Source organism: Nanorana parkeri, unplaced genomic scaffold (genome assembly GCF_000935625.1).
Source record: "Nanorana parkeri isolate BGI_ZX_2015 unplaced genomic scaffold, ASM93562v1 scaffold1116, whole genome shotgun sequence".
Taxonomy (NCBI): Eukaryota; Metazoa; Chordata; class Amphibia; order Anura; family Dicroglossidae; genus Nanorana; species Nanorana parkeri.
The window spans coordinates 455,466-474,221 of NW_017307384.1; the positions used below are offsets into that span (position 1 = coordinate 455,466).

Genomic DNA, 18,756 nt, shown 5'->3' on the forward strand with positions numbered 1-18,756 from the left:
GCTGGAATGGCCCTAGCTCCTGGGTGCCGCCGCTGGAATGGCCCTAGCTCCCGCCGCTGGAATGGCCCTAGCTCCCGCTGCTGGAATGGCCCTAGCTCCTGGGTGCCGCCGCTGGAATGGCCCTAGCTCCTGGGTGGAGTAAAGATTTGGAGGAACCAGGTGGCATGCTGCTAAATTGGTAGTTTTGTTCTCTTCCCGAGCGTGGGCTTTTTAAAATATAGATTCAAATATTAAGCTGATGACTAGTACCATTTAAGAATGGCTTCTTTGATGTAAACTACAGGTCCAAGCAAGATACTATTTTTTTTGGAAGATACCGTTACTTAATTAAAAACCTTACATAAAGAAAATTGAATCCTAGCAGTACTCTAATATAATGGTTACCTGGCGGCCCTTCAGCTGTGTACTATGTTTATTTCCAACACTGCTAGTATAGTAATCCTGCCATCTTCCTAGTATGTGTACCATGTGTATTCCCTGGCTGTATGCCAATGCCTGTGTGAGTCTGTTCTGAAGAGACCTGAGGCTGAGTAGTGAGGAAGTATTTTCTATATAGTCTAAAGGTGCCCATACACTGTACAATTCTCGTATGAGAATCGTGGGAAATCCCGCGATCGTACAATTGTACAGTGTATGCAAGGCGTGCGACCATTTCTACTGTACGGCCGCACGTCTTCCGTCGAACAAGCAGGCTTGAAAACCCGCTGAGAATCGTACGATTCTCGGCGGGTTAGTGGCCTGCTTGTTCGACAACTGCCGAACGGGCCGGTGTGCGCACGCGCTTACTGCCCGTTTGCAGTGATCGGAAGCCCGCCCCTCACTGCGGTCATCAGAAGCCCGCCCCGCTTTCGATGATCGCAAGTACGATCTGCCTGTCCAAGATGGGCAGATCGTACGAGCTTTTAATAAGCTTATGACCATCGCAAGACAAAAGTCTTGCGATGGTCGTAAGGTGTATGGGCACCTTAAGGCTACTCAAGTATGGCATTTCCATAATGTGCTCATCACTGGAAATGTGATCCATGTGTGTAAAGAAAACCATGCCATTCCTGTTGCCATGCAATCTAACAGTACCTGTGTATAGAGGCTGTTGTAAGCTCTTTATTGCTCCCTGTCACAGCTTTGTCCCTAGATAGCAGCTGTGAAAACAGACTAGAAATAGAATTTAATGGAATAGTTGGCTTTTACGTAGTATACTTGGATAAAATAGCATCATCATTCTTTTCCCAGTTGTCTATAGAAAAAAAAAATCCCAGCCAATTAGGAAAGGAGCAATGAAGGAAGGTAAAGTGAGCATAAGTGCATTTTTAAATAATCTGTATTACATTTACATAGTAAAATTATTGCTACGGCCTTGATTGCCCACTGTGCATAGGAAAAGGGCCTGCATCATTAGCAGTTGCCCTTGCAAGGATTTTTTTAAGCTTGGTGACGGTAAGAAGAAAATAAATGCTGGTACATGCTCTAGAGGGGAAGAGTGAGATTTGGGGGTAAACTTGGGTCATTCCTATACAAAGCCCTTTAAAGCAAAACTCAAGGCAAAAGTCCCCCCAAAAGTCCCCCCAGTGCTAAAATAAGGACTTACCTTGACTCGAGGATCCTTGGAGCAGTGGAGGGGTTTGGCTGTTCTTTTACAACGGCCTTTGTCCTCTCATTCATTTGTAACTACTTTTGTTCAAGGAATGACTAGTGTTTCACCAATTCAGTCTCTGGTGGTGTTGAGGGATCCAAATTTGATGCTTTCTGTTTTGCAGAAACCTCCATTCGGAAATATTTCTAAAATTCCCTTGCTGACTTTGTCTCAGGCGGTGGCCTTTTTGGTGGTCATTACCTTGGCACGTCGGGTTTCTGAATTGGCGGCCCTATCCTGTAAGTCTCCTTTTCTGGTGTTGCATAGGAATAAGGTGGTGCTTCACCCTTGGCCGTCTTTTGTTTCTAAGGTTGTGTCAGTTTTTCATTTGAATAAAGAGGTTGTTTTGCCATCATTCTGTCCCAACCAGTTCAGAGTTTGAAACGCTCTTTGCACTGTTTGGATGTAGTCTGTACATTTGGAGGCGGCAGCATCTTTTTGTAAGGCTGATTTTTTTTTTTTGTTCTTGCGGATGGTCCTCACAATGGTCTGGCTGCTTCCTCTATTTTTAAGTGGATGTGCCAGATAATCTTACAGGGCTGTTCTCTTCGGGGTCTGCAACCGCCGTCCTCAGTCACTCTGCTAGTTTGGTGAACGCTTACTGTGCTTTTCGGCATCAAGCTTCTGTATCTTAAGTTTCTAAAGCGACCACCTGGTCCACTGTACCTCTAAGTTTTATAAAGTTGATGTTTTTGCATCTTCGGATGCTAATTTTGGGCGTAAGGTCCTACAGGCAGCAGCGAAATCCTCTTGATTTCCTCTTGCCCGCTTGTTTACATCCCAGTGGTTAAGATCTTCCAATCTGTGCTGTGTACTTCAATAAGGATATATAAAATTGGATTATTGTACTCGCTGTAAAATTCTTTGTTCTGTGCTCATTAAAGATCATAGCATCCGCCCTGGTTTGGCTGTTGCCGATTTGTTTTTGACTGCTGCTTGCTACTCATGTCATACTCATGTCTGTATGACAAAATCACATTATTTTGATGAAGGATGTCTTCCTGGCCTTGATAAACAATTTTTCCTTAGTCACAAGCCCTAGGCCACATGGTCTCTGGCAGTTGATTACACCAGACAGTTTGTTTTCATCAGTGAGACAAAGGGATCAACGCCTGCCACCATGTACATAGAGACAAGGTTTTCCTTCCAATACCACACACATGATAAGGTTTTTTTTTTACATTAAGGTGATCTCTTTCATAAGTATGTCTAAAAAAATTAATAAATGAAGCGGTAGTTTACAGAGGGATTATGTTGTAATAGTTTCTTTTATATATTTAGATTTAAGCATTTCTAAGTCTGATCTGCTAGATATAAATCACAGGAATACTTGTGTGCTTTTATTTAATTGTTGTACATGAATCTTCCCTGTTGGCTTCTCTCATTGCAGTAATAAACAGTGTTGATTAACTGATATAGGTATTGTAGCTCACAAGTCCTCCCACAGTATTTCATCAGCAAATGTAGGATTCCTCCAGGTGCCTTCTCTATGATTGGTAATTGTCTACAATCCATGTGTAGTTGCCTTTTGCAGACAAACTGTCAATACTCTCCTATCTTCATGGATCTTGCATTAAGAAAATGTGGAAAGCCGTGAATACAATTTTTTTTTTTTGTTTAATTATAGCTAGCAGCTTTTTAAGGGGTGGTGAACTGACATTTATATTGAATGGCATAAAAGTGCGGAAGTATAGACTTCCTGTTTACGTTAAAGCAAAGTTGTGAGTCATTTTCATATTTAAAAGTTCTGCATAAGAGCAGGACTTCTAAAAAAAAAGAATCTGGCTGTTGCTACTTTTGGAAGTCCGAAAGCCGCCTTCGTGCTTTTTGTCTTATTTTCCGTTTGTTACTAGGGCTCAAATTCCCAGCCTTAAAAACTAAACCTGCCCATACACTGTTGGATTCTCATATGAACATTCAGACAAAAAAAATCAAAACATTTAATGCCATCAGAGACTTCATGAATGTTATTTCATATTCATTTTGGTTTTAACTAGGGATGCGCCGATACCGTTTTTCCGTATTGGGTATGAGTACCGATATTTATATTTCTGTACTCGCTGATACCGGGTACCGGTACTTCCGGTAGCATAGAGCCGGCTTCCCGGGCAATCGGGAAGCCAGGCGGCGTGTCATTATCCACAACACTAGGAAGTAAGCCCAAAAAGGGCGCCTTTCCTGGTGCAGATCAATTTTATTTCAGTAGATATAAGTGAAAAACCGAATATTTATGATAATCGTACGATTGCGGGATTATCATACGATTATCACACGATTATTACAAGGTGTGTGGGCACCTTTAGCAGCAGTCGTTACCGTACCCGTCACTCGGGCCAGCTGAGCAGACACCGCTCTTCAAGCTCTCCCGGATCTGCCCACGTCTCCTGTGTGTACAGCGGCTACGTGATCGGCCCTCAGTCTGCTACTGGGCATGCGCAGACTAGTATCAGTGCATCCCTAGTTTTAACATTCGATTTTGGAATGAAGCAAAATCCACATTCTTTGTTAGAATTTTGTTTGAATAAAAATTCCTTACTGCTTATTTTATTTTTTTCCTTCTTTATCTCCGGTCAAAATGACCCTGTTAATTGTTAGCAAATCGAACATCTGTTCAGAAAACTTACTTTTAAGCCCAGCTCACCAGTGGTTCATTTGTTCATTGCCTGCGTTAGTGTTCACTACGAGCACTCTCATTAAATAGGGGGTGGTTTAATTCACCCTGAAGTCAAACCGTTAGTAATTCTGATTTCAGATGGGATGCTCATAGGAGGGTTTTCTGGCTTCTTAGAGGCCCTGTCACTACCCGTGCATAGAAAGATGAAGAGGTTTTTCTGATTCACTTATAATGCAAAAGCAGTGGATGATTTTCTTATTAGAATCCCTGTTAAAATTGTGCTGCAAACGGGGTCGATATTGTACTTTTTTCTGCCTGCATAGGTAGTCTATGCAGTTCATTCAATGCTTCCTTGGCCGCTGCCTGGAGCACAGATCTTCAATCTTAGTAGGTGGTGACGTGTCTCTTTTGAAGAACGCCAGGAAACTTTATTAACCCTTGCAGTGGGGCTACCCGCACACTTCAAGGGTTAAGTACTCGCTTATGTGTAGGTTAAATTTTTTTTTTAAAAAGTTACTCACCGGAAGCTCTGAGCCAGCTTCCTCTTAAGCTGCCCATACATCTGACGATTATCGTGGGGGAACCCGCGGTTATAAGGTGTATGGGCAGCGTGCGACCGCATATACTGTAAGGTCGCACGACTTTCGTCTTCCAAGCACGCTAGAAAACCTAAGGTTGGTAACACGATCGCAAGACGAAAGCCGCACGGGCAGAGGTGCATAAGCGCACACTGCCCGCTCACCATTGCAATCATCTGTAAGCCCTCCCCTCAGCGGTCGATGATCGCAAGTACGATCTGCCTGTCCAAGATGGGCAGGTCGTGAACCTTGACTTTTGCAATGAGGTGGTAGCCCCACTGCAAAGGTAAAGAAAACATCATCCTGGAGTTGTTCTTTAAGGTAAGAGTAGGTACCTATCTGTCTTGCCTGACCTAAGAGGTTTTGTTTCGGAAGTTAGAAATAACTGGCAGTTTTGCTCTAAACTTAACGCCAACATAAGCTTCTCATTTAATGAAGAGATTTATGGAAATGTATGGCAGCTGTATAGAACAAATCTGAGCCATGTGTAGACCCATCTCATACTTCCTTTGGGCTGGCTTAAGTCTCCCATTCTAGACTGAGTCACTTTGCAGGTGCTCTGTATTTGTTTATTGTGGTTTTCAGACTTCAGTGTAGACTTCCTAAACCACAACAAATCAAGGAAATTTCAGGAAATGATTCAGACTGCAAGCAGTTCATGTCAAGTATAACGCTCTTGTGCCATAACCCTGTTCAAAAATGAAATCTCTCCAGGGTTATTGATTTTATTTTTTGTAGTTTCCTGCACTGTAAGTATTGTTGGCGTTTAAAGTGGTAATAATACAAGCCCTATATTGCTCGCTGTCCTCAAAATAATAAATTACTTCTTTAAGGGAAGAAACAATCTTGCAAGGATCTGATCAGCTGAATGTATATGCATATCTTCGTTATCATCTGATTTAGCGTGTTACACTGTTTTGAGTAAACTGGTTTGGTTTTTTGTTCTTTAGGCGTTTATCACTATCCTCTTTCCTAAACTGAAATTTCTGTAGTATGAATGTGTGAAGTATGTAAAACTGAACTTCAGAGGGCACACACTGTCTCTCCTAAATAGAGCACCAAAAGGTTTTCAAAAGTATAATTGTGACCAGAGGTCTCCCAACCAGTTTCTGGAGCTTTCCACTAACACTCTGGTTCTTGTGGTGGCTTCTTTGCATATGTTTTTCTACACCTCTCCTTTGGGAGCAGCTGCAATATTGTACAGTTCACTTAGGCCCCATTCACATGGGGACTTATTCCGTGTTCTGGAATTCACGCGGCAAAAACCTTCCGATTCCTGTGCAAGGTGCGGCCCAGGGGTACCCTGTACCCATTGAAGTTAAATGAGAACTATGGGGTCAGGGCTTTTCCCCATTGTTCTCCTAAGGGTAACGAGAGGACACAAACTAGCGTCCTCCCATCACCCAAAGCTCAGTATACCGCGAGCTACAGCGATATACAGAGATGCCGCAGCTGGGACGGATCCCAACAATTATGTCTGGCTCCACCCAGCTGTGTGATTGGCAGCTGGCTCTGCCTATCTGGAGGCAGAGCCAGTTGTACCCTCCCCCGTCCGTTCCGCCAGTCACACTGGAGGATCGGACAGGGGAGGGGGGGGGATCCCTGCAGGGAGCCGTGAGTGACAGTCACGGCTCTCTGCACGGATAGATCGAGAAGTGAGTGAGCGACGGCACAGTTTCATTGTCACAGGTCGGCTAGAACTATGAGGTGAGTGATTTTCACTCGCTTCATAGTTCTCTTTTTAAGGAGAGGGTGACAGCAACCACATTTGTCAGCGGCATTCCACATGTAATCTTACCACAGTACAATTACACACGGTTCTGAATAGATGAATGTCCCTGGATGGAGGATAGATGCGTTCAGTAACCATCATCTATCCCAATTCACGTGTAATCCTACCATGTACAATTACATGCGGGCTGCCAATGACAGCTGCGAATGCTGTCACCCTGTCTTTAACATAAATGGATACAGCGGGCACATCTGAGTGGGGACACCTGGTATTCCTGCTGTAGCAATCCATAGGTTCTTGCTGCAGGAATCCCAGAACGCCCCGTGTGAATGTAGCCTTATTATGTAGGCATATAACGGCTTTCCTATTTTATATTTTCTTGAGTTGCTTATCAATATTAACATGTTTTTAATCCTGTTTTTCTTGTTTATTGTGGCTTTGAGCTGTTTGTCCTTTTTAAATGTGATCCATAAACTGAAACTGATGGTAGAACTCTGGTCTACATTTTTTTTTATTTTATTAGTACATACATACTATGCTTACAATTCTGCTTCATACCTCTGTTGTACGTGAACATTTGTGCAAAATATGGCAGTTATCCTGCAATGGAATACACACACATATCTGACCTTGGATTTTCTTCTTAGGAGATGTTAATTTACAGGTAACCAACTTATTGCTACATTGCCAGTTGTTGCTTTTTTTTTTTTTTTTTATATGACCTAAAGTATCTGTCTTGCTGCAGCAGCACACACCAGCGAGGAGACGGTAACATTCCGTCGTGAACGCAGCACATTTAGGCGCCAGGCCGTACGGCGCAGGCACAATGCAGGGAGTAACCCCACTCCTCCCGCTTCACTCATCGGATCACCCCTCAGGTACGGTATTTCAAGCTCCACCGTACTGCATGCTGCAGGCTTCTAACCTTCTCCTAAGCTTGCTCCAGTCACCCTTAATACCCTTTGTCCTAACAAGTACAACCCTCCTCTCTTTTCTGTTGGCTGTCTGTGCATGACACTTTGAGCATGTGATCTGCGTGGATCTGCTGTGCAGCTGTCTACTTGCTCATGAGGTTGGTGTCTTAAAGTAAAGCTTTAAAGCTAAACTCCAGGCACATAAAAAGCACAATTTTTAAGCATTTATGTATTCATTAAAATACCCTTAAATGCATATTTAAATGCAGCTGCTGTAACAACCTGAATCTGACTCAGTATCAGCCTCTTGTAATCCCCTGTACACCAGCACTTAGACTGGGAGAAGGGGCACCAGTTAGAGCCAGTCAGGCTCTGCTGCATGCACATGTGCTGACAGGAGAGATTGAATTGAGCAGAGGGTTGATCTCATTAGTCTTCTGCTTTTCCTTCTCTGTTCAATCATGGGTTGGGTGCTGGGAGGTGACCTAGCTGTTGGTTAACTGCAGTAGAGAAGTCGGGTTGCCTACCTGACTCTGCTATCTTTGCAAATCTTAAGACTTGATGGACAGAATATTAGTTCCCGTGGGTAGTAAAACCGTTCCCAAATATGCATTTCAGCAGTGTATTTAGCTGCCTGGAGTTCATCTTTTCCCTTGTATCCCTACATGCCACTTGCTTCTTCTTTTAAGCGTTTTAACATGTTTTAGGCTCCATTTACACCGGGACTTCTGGGATTCCTGCGGTAAGAGTCTATGTATTCCTGCAGCAGGAATCGCAGGTGTCTCATTCAGATGCAGCCACTGTACCAATTAAAGAAAATGACAAGTGGCAAGTATCTGTCAGTGGCAATCCCCATGTAATCGTACATGGTAAGATTACATGTGGTTTGGGATAGAGGATGTTCACTGGACACTTGATAGGTGCATCCAGTGACAATCATCTATTCTAAAACATACGTGATCGTACCATGTACGGCCACTATCATCCTGTCATTTACTTAAATGGGAACAGTGGCTGCCTCTGAATAGGGCACCTGGGATTCCTAATGTAGGAATCCGTATGTTCTTGCTGCAGGAATCTCAGAATGCCCTGTGAGAATGGGTCCTTACACAGCTGTATGCCTCATTCACATGGCAGTGACATAACTGCATTTTATAGAACATTTCTAAAGGCATATAAATGCATGTAATGATTTTAAATGGTATCGTTCACACTGTTTACCTGAAATAAAGTCCATTCCGTTTAGCTTTGTTTAGACCAAATACAATTCTGTGCATCCAGGGGCAAATCAGATGCTCTGAATGTGTCTGAACTCATGTAAACGCATGTAGACACAATTGCATCTAAATTTAGGAGATCTTGATATGGGAAGCGTAAACTTGTTTGTTAATCCCCGATTTATTGCTTCTTCATTTAAATAAATGCAGGAGGCTAGTATGAATGTAGCCGTAGAAATATACATTAAGGTTCTAAAACTAGTTAACAGTATTGAGCTTCTAAATCAATTGTGTCAGATTACATTGCGTTTGCTAAGTTTTCCTGATGCCATTTGTGGCGCTACCTTTGTATCCTTTGCAGGTTGGAGATTGTTAAATTATTCACACTGCAGCAGCGTTTTATAAATAGACCTACATATCTGCAGTGTTGTATGGATTTCTTTGATTAGGAAATATAGTGGCAGTGAACAGTTGAAAGGGATGAAAAAGTTTATTACAGCAACTATAGCCAAAACTGGTATTTATCTTCCCACTAAAAATAACCCTATAACACGGGGAGTTCGCAATGCGCTTTTACAAAACTATTTAAGATCAATTTGGACCTTTTTAATTGAAAAGAAAAATCCCAGTGCTAGTTTTGTGAAGTGATTTGGTGCCATTGGCGAACACCCTTCACTGCATGCCTCACAAACAGTCAGTGCACTGTTAAATGCTGCATAAAGCAATCTATCGGATGCACTACAGTTAGTGTTCAATTCAGACTACATCTATAAGAGCACCATGCTTATTTGCTAGTTCTAACTACCAGATATGGGCACACAGGTTACTTGGTCATTGGTAGCTAGGATTTAAAGAGGAACTCCAGAAAAAAAATGTTATTAACCTTTGCACTGGAAGGGTTTAGTGCTCGTTTGTGTCTAGGTGCTAAACACTCACCAGACCATCTGATCTGGCTGTCTGCTCTTGTGATCACTGAAGCCTGTCTACTCCTCTGCTGCACAGATGGACTGCTCCTGGCATCCTCACGCCTATACATAGTCTATGCACAGTGTACAGAGCATGATGCCACCAGGATCCTTAGGTAGCCGCACTTCAAGGGTTAATAACATTTTTAATTGTCAATCTTCTTTTAGATGGCCATAGACCTTAGAAGTTGTGTATGCAAAATCCAACTGCAATTTTCAATTTTTTTATTCTCATAAACATGAATGCTTGGATCACCTTAGTGTGCATGTTTATGTGAGGAGGAGATCTTGTGTCCAGCATTCTTAGTTTCTTCCAAAACGCATGACATTGTCATCTGATACAGCAAAAAAAAAGGTTTGGCAAAGATCTTCTCCGGTCTTCACCCTCAAAATTTTAGTCTTCCATTTGTAAAAAAAAATAAAATTCTGATTCCCCTAAAGTATGGGAACAGACCTAAGGGTTTTCAGTATTCCAGTTTAGGAGTCTTTAATAACATTGGACTGCTGGTACAATTGTTGTTTTTTTTTTTCTGATTTAAAATAATCCATTTTCACCTATCCCTTAAAAAGGGAACTTTTACTGAAAGGTAGAGGCTGCCATTGCCTGACTGTCCCTAGCTTTTATACACCAACCACGAGTAAGCATGCATATCAGGAAAGTTGGATTTCTAATCTGCACACTTTTTTTGAGTCAGATTTTAGAACGTAATGAAGACTCTAGGGTAGCATGACGTCCAGGAAAATAGAATTTCAGAAAAAGAACTGTTAAACCAGCCTCCATATTTCTTCACTGCAAGGATCTTTAATTGTCTTAGGACTAGTGCTCACGAGCTTCTGACATGTTTTTGCCATGTGTTAAATTGAAAAGCAGACCTTATTTGATCTCAAAAGCCCATGCACCCTAGCCCTTGAGTACTTTCCAGTTTATCATTCAAATGTAACACTTTATGTAATGGCCTGCAAACAGTTTTCAACCTTCATCCATCTTTTTTTTTTTCCCCAGTAGAATTGGCAATACATATTATACATTCAAATGCAATGATATTTAGAATGTCATATTCGAGTATTGAGTCGTCTGCATATGGCTACAAAAAACAGCTTTTAGTGCCCCCTGCAATGCCCAAATGCCAGGCATGCTGTAAAGTGTTGGTGCTTGCCTGTCCCCTCCAAATTCCTAATAAATATCACATAGAGGACTGCCTCTCTACAAATAGGAATATGTTGGAGGCAAGAAGGGGCAGGCAGGCTTTAGCATTATCAGGAAGTCTTGATTTGAATGGAAGTTGCCTCATTAGAACAGCCTGACATTCTGGTAAAGCAGGGGGGTTTAGAGAGCTTCTGCAGGTACCTCTCTCGGTGCCAGTTCTTCAGACCTCTCGGCAGCTTTTTGGTAAAGTTAGTCTCTTTAAAGTATAGGGTTGGCAAACACTGGTTGTTACATAAATGGTTCATGTTTATTTGAAACACTTCCTTAATGAGGTGGCACTGCCTGGGATGGCTAGCCATTGCTGTAAACTACAGAATGGGTTAGTTGACCCCTTTTAGGAATCGATTTAGAATGCACGTGCTGCAAGTGTTGATTCTTGTCAACTACTGCACAGTTATGTCCTATTTTAGTTCTAGCTATGAAAGATTGCAATGTGGCAATTTTTAGTATTTTCTGCATGTTTTTATTTTTTTGGAGATCTGCATTCCTCTAATAGGAAAGTTAATATGACCCAACTTCACAAATTTGACTAAATGTTCATAGATTACATAAACATTCTTTATCTTGAGGCTTGTTACTCATGGATCTTTAATGTCTTCCCAATAACTGTTTTTGTTGTAGCCTTCAAGATGGTCATCAAGGCCAGCAGTCATCAACCCAGGTCAAAGTCCAGTCCCGCCCCCCTTCTCAGGCTGCTGTGCTCAGCGCTAGCGCCTCCTTGCTGGTGAGAAATGGGAGCGTCCACTTAGAGGCTTCACATGACAATGCATCTGCCGTAGGCAATAGCAGTTTGCACGATGAACTTGGTATGCAGGCCTTATGTAACCTTGGTGACATGGAAGTTTTAATGCAACACATTTTGGGTAATAATGCAGTTCACTTATACTTTTTCATTTCAGACCCTCCCCTGTGTGAATGTGGAAATACCTGATAACATTTTAACTGACCATTTTTGTTTTCCTAATTTTAGTTTGATTCTCTTTCCAGGCAGCTTAATGGTGCTAACATCGGAACATATTTTCATTGCAGTTAACATACATACATTTCTATCATTTACTCATATGTGACTGAAGTTTTAATATTTTATGTTCCTGTAGGTTTTTTTTATTTTTTTAAATGTACACCGTAAAAAAGATTTGCAAAAAACATATGCCACTTTTTTAGGTCATGCTGTTTAAGGTTTTGATAAAATGGTCAGTCAAGTTGTATTGTGTATTTGACTATTTTAATTGACTACGTAAATGTTGTTTTTTTTGTTCAGTAACAGATGGTAAAGTAATGCAGTGTTCAAATTTTGGATTATGCAAAGAGTTCAGTAAAGTTATATCTCCTGGCCTCCAGATTTTTTAGACTATATACGTTTAATAAAATCTATGCGACGTGTCCTTATTACAGTGTCATGTTTTTGAATAGTTTTGTAGAACCAACCTTTTCTTTTTATTTTGAATTTGTGAGAAGTATCAGTAGGTCTCTTTTTTTTTATGTGCTACATGATGCATATGTTGGTGCCATATAAATCTTGGATTTGTTTACTTTTTTTTCTTTAATGATTACCTTAAATGAATAGTGATGCTTATAAAATCAATTTAACAGTGGTTCTTTTGTAGTCTATTTGCAAAAATACATACGTCTTGGAAGGCATTTGGGTACATCCATATTGCTTTTGACTAGCTAAATCTTGCTTTAGTTTTAGCAGCTGCCAGTGTGAAAAAGAATGGAATAATTTCTTTCTCTTTAGTACGACCGTTGCCAGGGATTTTTTCAAAATAAGATACAGCAAAAGTATGTAATTCTTTAAAAGCTGGACAAATCCAGGGAGACAGGCAGCCAAAGTACCTATATATTACTGCTGACATCTAACATTTGTAAATTATTTTATTAGGGCTGCAACACCTAATCGATTACAATCGATAATGAGAATAGTTGGCAACAATTCTCATCATCGATTAGTTGTGGAGGGAGAGAGTTTTTTTAATACAACCAATCGATTTAATTGAAAAAATAATCAGGCAATGAATCGATTATGAAAATTAATCATTAGCTGCAGCCCTACATTTTATTGGTGCCAGTAGAGGAGCTTGTAAAAGACCCAGATTGGGTTGATTGGTTCATTACTTCTATGAAATGTTTACTGGGCCAGCAGTTCCTTTATAAATAGGTACGAGACCTTTGCTAAAGCCTGGTCTTATGCCTACCCAAAATATAATCTATGTATTTATCTGGATTGTGAGCAGCAAGGCCATAAATACAAAACCTCAACTTACTGGATCCCTTATCTTGAGATCTAACCATGTTAGCCAACCTTTGGTTACCAGTAATAGACAGAATAGTAACTCCTTCCCTCCCTGCTTTCATCCTGGCTGATCGTAGTAGTTCTTATTAGGGATGTGCTGGTCTGTTTGTAGGTAGGTTTTTTTTTTTTATAGTGAATAAATGTCTACGCTAATAAAGCTGCACTTTTCCCACTACATATTTTGTAATAGTTTTTCAGATTTCTGTATCATAGGCCAAGTCTACTGACAGAAATGGCATTTCAGGTTGTTGACAAACTGAATTTTTTTGGTATATATTTTTGAAAAAAATTCGACATTGTTGTATTGGAAATTTACTTTTTTAACTCCACTTTGATAAAGCATCCTGCACCATGCTGACCGTAGTGAATGCTGGTGTTGTGTAAATGGTGCCCTTCAAAAAGGTGGCCTTGTAAATGGACTCTTTGGTACAGACACCCTAAAGCTGGCCATACTCCTATAGATTTTCGATCGGAAATTTTCGTTGTGGCCAAGAACCCTCTTTCCATTCTAGTTCAAATAGCCCATCAAGCACAGACCAATGTCCATTTCGATAATCGTTCGTTGGCAATACCAACTCACTGAATTTTTTGTCGATTGAGAGAACAGATTTTCATTTGCGCATGTGCAGTGTTCTTTTTTTTTTTTTTTTTGTACGAAAACCACTAATCCATCGATCTTTGTACGATTCTAAAAAAGTTTTCCAGCCTGGCCAAGGAAAGTCAGCCAGAAGTACAGTAATTTCAAATCGTTGGTGTCCCATCAACTGTTCGAAAGACCATACATAGACAATTTCCGAACGAAAATCGATAGGTGTATAGGCACCTTTACTCTTAAGTTCCAGGAATAACCAGCAGGTGATTCAGTACTTGTGCATGTACCTTACATTTCATTTTTGGGTAGACTTGGCCTCTATAGGTTTAGCTTTACAATTATTGTTACTCGTGTAAAATCATTCATCTTTTAACATTTGCTTTGGGGTTGTCAAATCCATATTCTCTGTGACATTAATGTGGGCATGTCCTTGTGTAATCAGAGTTCAAAATAGATATATGAATTAACCTATAATACCGTACCACATCCAGTATATTCCCTGGAAACTATTACTGGCCACCATTCAGTGAGTTCTGTTGGGAAGCTGTGTATCGGTTTTAACCTTAGCACTCAATGTTTTATTTTAACCACTTGAAGGCCATAGTGTTTCACCCCCTTCCTGGCCAGGCCATTTTTCAGTATTCAGCGCTGCGGTACTTTGACTGATGTTTATTCAAAAACATGATATCTTGCAATGGGTAACTGCTCTTCTTTTCTGTAAATGAGACCCTTGTAGTACTAAAAGATGAACTCACTGATGGTCATGTAAGTTGGTGGTCAGAAAAAAAAAAACTAATCTGGTAGCATTTACTTCTAAAATAGACTTCATAAAACAGTGTAGACTGCACTCGAAGCAGCAGGTACCTTTTTGAAAATGAATTTAAATCTCTGTCATGTTTATTTCAAGTAGGCAATGATGTAGGTTATATTGGTGTTTAGAAATATGTATTAGTTATTTGTTTAATCAGCTTTGTGTTTTTTTTTTCGTTTTTTTTTTTCTTGACCTGCTGCAGGTAAATTTACCCCATCTCTGTATGAAACTGGTGGCTGTGATATGTCATTAGTGAACTTTGAACCCGCTGCAAGGAGAACGTCGAATAACCTCTGGTTGGTGCATTTAACGAATTTCAGCATTTAATTTTAATGTTCCAAAAGAATTTACTTTAACACATCACTTATTATTCAGAATGACTTTGGTTGGGTTTTGACATGGTTAACGGTGAACTCTAGGCAAACAACTAAATACATAATAGGGGCCGAGTCACACATCTGTGTTGGAGCTGCGTTGGCTGCTGTTTCCGGCGCAACTCCATTGTAAGACGAGGCATTTTGCCTTGTCACGGATGGCGTGCATTCACATTACTGTAAGTAAGGCATGCCTTACTTTGTTTCAATGCAGCAGGATGCGACGTGGTACAACTGCCTTGCACCCCGCTGTGTCCATAGAACTGAATGAAATGTACTTTGTGACATTTCAAAAAAGTTCTAACAAAAAAAATCCACAGTGCGATGCACTGGGATCAGCACTGCGCACCGGACGCTGAGTCTGGTGTTAATGGGCCCTTAAAATGCATGTATGAGAAATGGCTTACCAACCAAAGTATTTGGTTTTGTTTATACAGTCCTGAGATTTACACAGCCAGCCTGGTAAACTGACTTTTCTTGCTGTAGTTGAACAACACAGTTAGATCTCCTTTCTCCCAGCCTGTAATTGGACAGTAAAAGAGCAGCAATAGACTGATGAGGTCATGTATTTGTTCTCTTAAATGTCCCTTTTTGCAATGTTTAAATTGATTTATTGATGTTTATCTGCATGCAGTTAAGCTTTAAACACAATGGCCATTTTTTTCTGAAGTCCCTCTTTTTCTTGGTTCCTAGGGTTGGCAACCATATAAGCCCATTTGACTAAACATTAATTTACACTTTAAGTGTCAGGCCCAAAAGCTATGTCAGTTGCAGCATGCAACTGACAAGAAAAGTGGCTTGCATTTGAGTTAAATTTTCCTTTCCATTTTGTTGTTACCATTCGGAAAGAAAGCGATGTGTAGAGGTAAAACATAATTAATTTATATCTCTTTTTCATTTACAGTGACACAGATTCCCATGTTTCAAGTTCTACCTCAGTTAGATTCTACCCACATGATCTAGTAAGATACTTTTTAATTGTATTTTACCTTTTAAGTGTCATTACTTCTCATTTTAATGTTTTATGGAAAGTTTCTAATTGCTGGTTCTCGAGGACCACTACTAGCAACTACTATATAAGCATGTATGTACTTTCATGTCTTTACTGCTAAAAGAACCATGCTGATTACTTCAGCTTTGATTCTACAAAGAAAACTGGAAAACATGCACTTCTTCTGTTGGTATAAGGATCACTGCTGTAAGGCTATACTTTTTAATACATATTTTCAATGCATAGTTTTAAGTTAAGGTATAAAGAAAAGAGTTACATTGCAACTTGCAGATGGGCTGTACAGTGACTTTCAGCTTTCATTGAGAGAGCCTAGGATTGCTTGACATCTGTTCCTAGAGCTAAAATTGACCATAGTGACATGCATACTTTTCTAGGTATGATCGGGACCATGGCAGCACCTGCCCTAAAAACAGTCCTCCTAAGGTCAAATATTATCAAACAGATAGTCTTGCATTGGCACTTTAGATGACTTGCTGAGTACCTCTGGACCACAGCACCAGCCAATAGTGATGCAAGAGGTGGAAGGACAGAGTCCGTAACCCCAAGAGTTTACTCGTCATAGTATGTACTTCAAGACTTAAGAGAACACACGAAGGTGCCAAATACAGTATCTTTGGTAAATATTTTTGTTTGGTTAGGGAATTTTTTAAAGAATTAGCACTCCTTAAGCCCCCATACTGAAAATGTCCCTAGAAACAGTGAAAGTGTAGAAAGTGAGCTCTAATCTATCATTTCTGAAAAGGGCATATTGCATTGCTCCTCTTGTCAGGTGCTTCCAGCGATCACCTAAATACTGTGCATACTCTGGGCTTTTTCATTGGAATTCGTCCCAATAACTAAAGTTGTCCTTTCCTGCCATCTGTCCTTTTCGTTTTAAGTATAAGAGTTTAGTGGTCCACATGATCAATAGGCCTTGTATAAAGGCCATTTGACATTGTGTAACAGTAGCACGCAATATATGCATGGTGTTCTGCACTGTAATTCCTTTTGTACAGCACCCCAACATACCTGCATTGTTGCACTCAAAAAATGCAGCAGGTATAATTTTCGGTCTCAAATGCATGGTTTGCCGTAATGTAGCGCATGTTAACACGTTCATTAAAGGCATGCAGTTGACCTGACTGTGTATGGGCCCTTAGTCAAGAAGCTTTTCTTTGGTGGGTAAATATCGAATCATTGGGGAAATGACTATGCTGTAAATTAACCTGCTTTCTTTTCTTTCAAAGCCTCAATCTTGTTTATATTTTGTTAAAACTTGGTGCGACTCAATCAAAGTAAAGCTTTTAGTCAGATTTTTAAAGTAACCATATTATATAACGAAGTAGTGTACAGACTATTTTCTTTAAGACTCAGGACTCCTTAATGTGAATAATAATGTATATATGGGGAAGAGGTGACCATACAGGCTTATGCTTTCATTTGCAATCTGCAGTTGTTTGGGGATAATTTATAAAGCCTTTAGCTGTTTCCCTGTTGCATTTTACATTGTATATGAAACTGAAGATTTTGTAATTGAGTTTAGTTGCTGTTTTGTGGCAACTGCTTATCTGTAGTTTATTATTTTTAATAAAGCTTTGTCTATTTACTTTGTAGAGGGTTTAAAAAGAGAACTAAAGCCAAACCTTATAACCTTATTTTTTTGTGTGCTTTAGTTCTCTTTTGGGTCACAGGAGTACATTTACTATAATGTATGTAATATATGCTGACTGCGCAGAGCTGCGCTGCAGCCGGGAGCGATCCACCCCGTTGGCTCTGCCTCTCTAGAGTCAAAACCAGCTGTGCCCCCCATCTCCCCTGTCTGTCCCTCCAGTAATTACTGGCAGAAGAGAGAGAGGGGAGGAGCGAATCCCTGCAGGGAGGGATTTGTTTAAAAAAAAAAAAAGCGAGCTTTTGTTTAAAAAATGATCTGCAGGGAGAAGACCATGACATCAGCGGGTTGTGATCACTCGGTTCTTGATCTATGGAGCCCGCATATGACAGCTGCAGTGCCCCTGGATGGTTCAAAGTATTAGGAAGAGTATATTTTACTCTCCCAATACTTCTCCTTTAAATATTCTAAAATCTTTGGAGTTGTAAAGCAGGATATTATGTATCTGGAGTGAAGTGTTTTTCAGGCATCAGTTTGCTATTGGATTATGTTAACACTTTGATGCAGTTTATGAATTTTGTCTCTCCTTCTGAATCTTTGGTAGCTCTCTCTCCCTCAGATTCGATTAAACAGGCTGCTGACCATTGACACAGACTTACTGGAGCAGCAGGATATTGACCTAAGCCCTGACCTGCAAGATCAGATGCAGCCACAGGAGCAGGCAGCCCACAAAGTGAAACACTACTACCGCCTCTGGATACTGCCCAAGTTGTGGGTCGGTATCAACTTTGACAGGCTGACACTCCTAGCCTTGTTTGACAGGTAAGGAGAGAAAAAGATCACAAGTTTTGCTTGTATTTAAAAAAAAAAGAAAAACTTTTTCTCAATGAATATTTACAGGGTTATTCACAAAGGGGTGAAGAGTTTGGAGAAGGCGGGAGAAGTGAACAATCTAGGCCAGAGTAGCTGATTCGGAAAAATTCTCAATGCAGCTCACTTTCCAGTTCAGCTATGTTACTCTAGATTGTTCACTTCCCCTGCCTTCTCCAAACTCTTCACCCTTTTGTAAATAGTCCTGTTAGTGTTTTAAATGTTACATACACGTATTAGCGATCAGCTTGTTGTAACTGGTGTAAATAATGTTGTTGTTGTGTGTGAACATTTAAAATCTGTGTTGTTGAGTTGCAAATGGCACTTAGAAGGCCAAGCCCATAATTTGCAGTGCTACA

The 18,756-nt window shown here is 40.5% G+C and overlaps 1 protein-coding gene across 1 annotated transcript in view; it reads left to right on the forward strand.

Moving 5' to 3' along the window:
- The window catches only part of PCNX1 (pecanex homolog 1 (Drosophila)), a 110,715-nt gene that overhangs the window by 49,685 nt on the left and 42,274 nt on the right, over nucleotides 1-18,756 (forward strand). Inside the window, 5 exon segments of the mRNA XM_018567924.1 lie at nucleotides 7,300-7,432; nucleotides 11,479-11,663; nucleotides 14,756-14,849; nucleotides 15,832-15,889; nucleotides 18,132-18,349. Coding sequence (XP_018423426.1) covers nucleotides 7,300-7,432; nucleotides 11,479-11,663; nucleotides 14,756-14,849; nucleotides 15,832-15,889; nucleotides 18,132-18,349 — 688 coding nt within the window.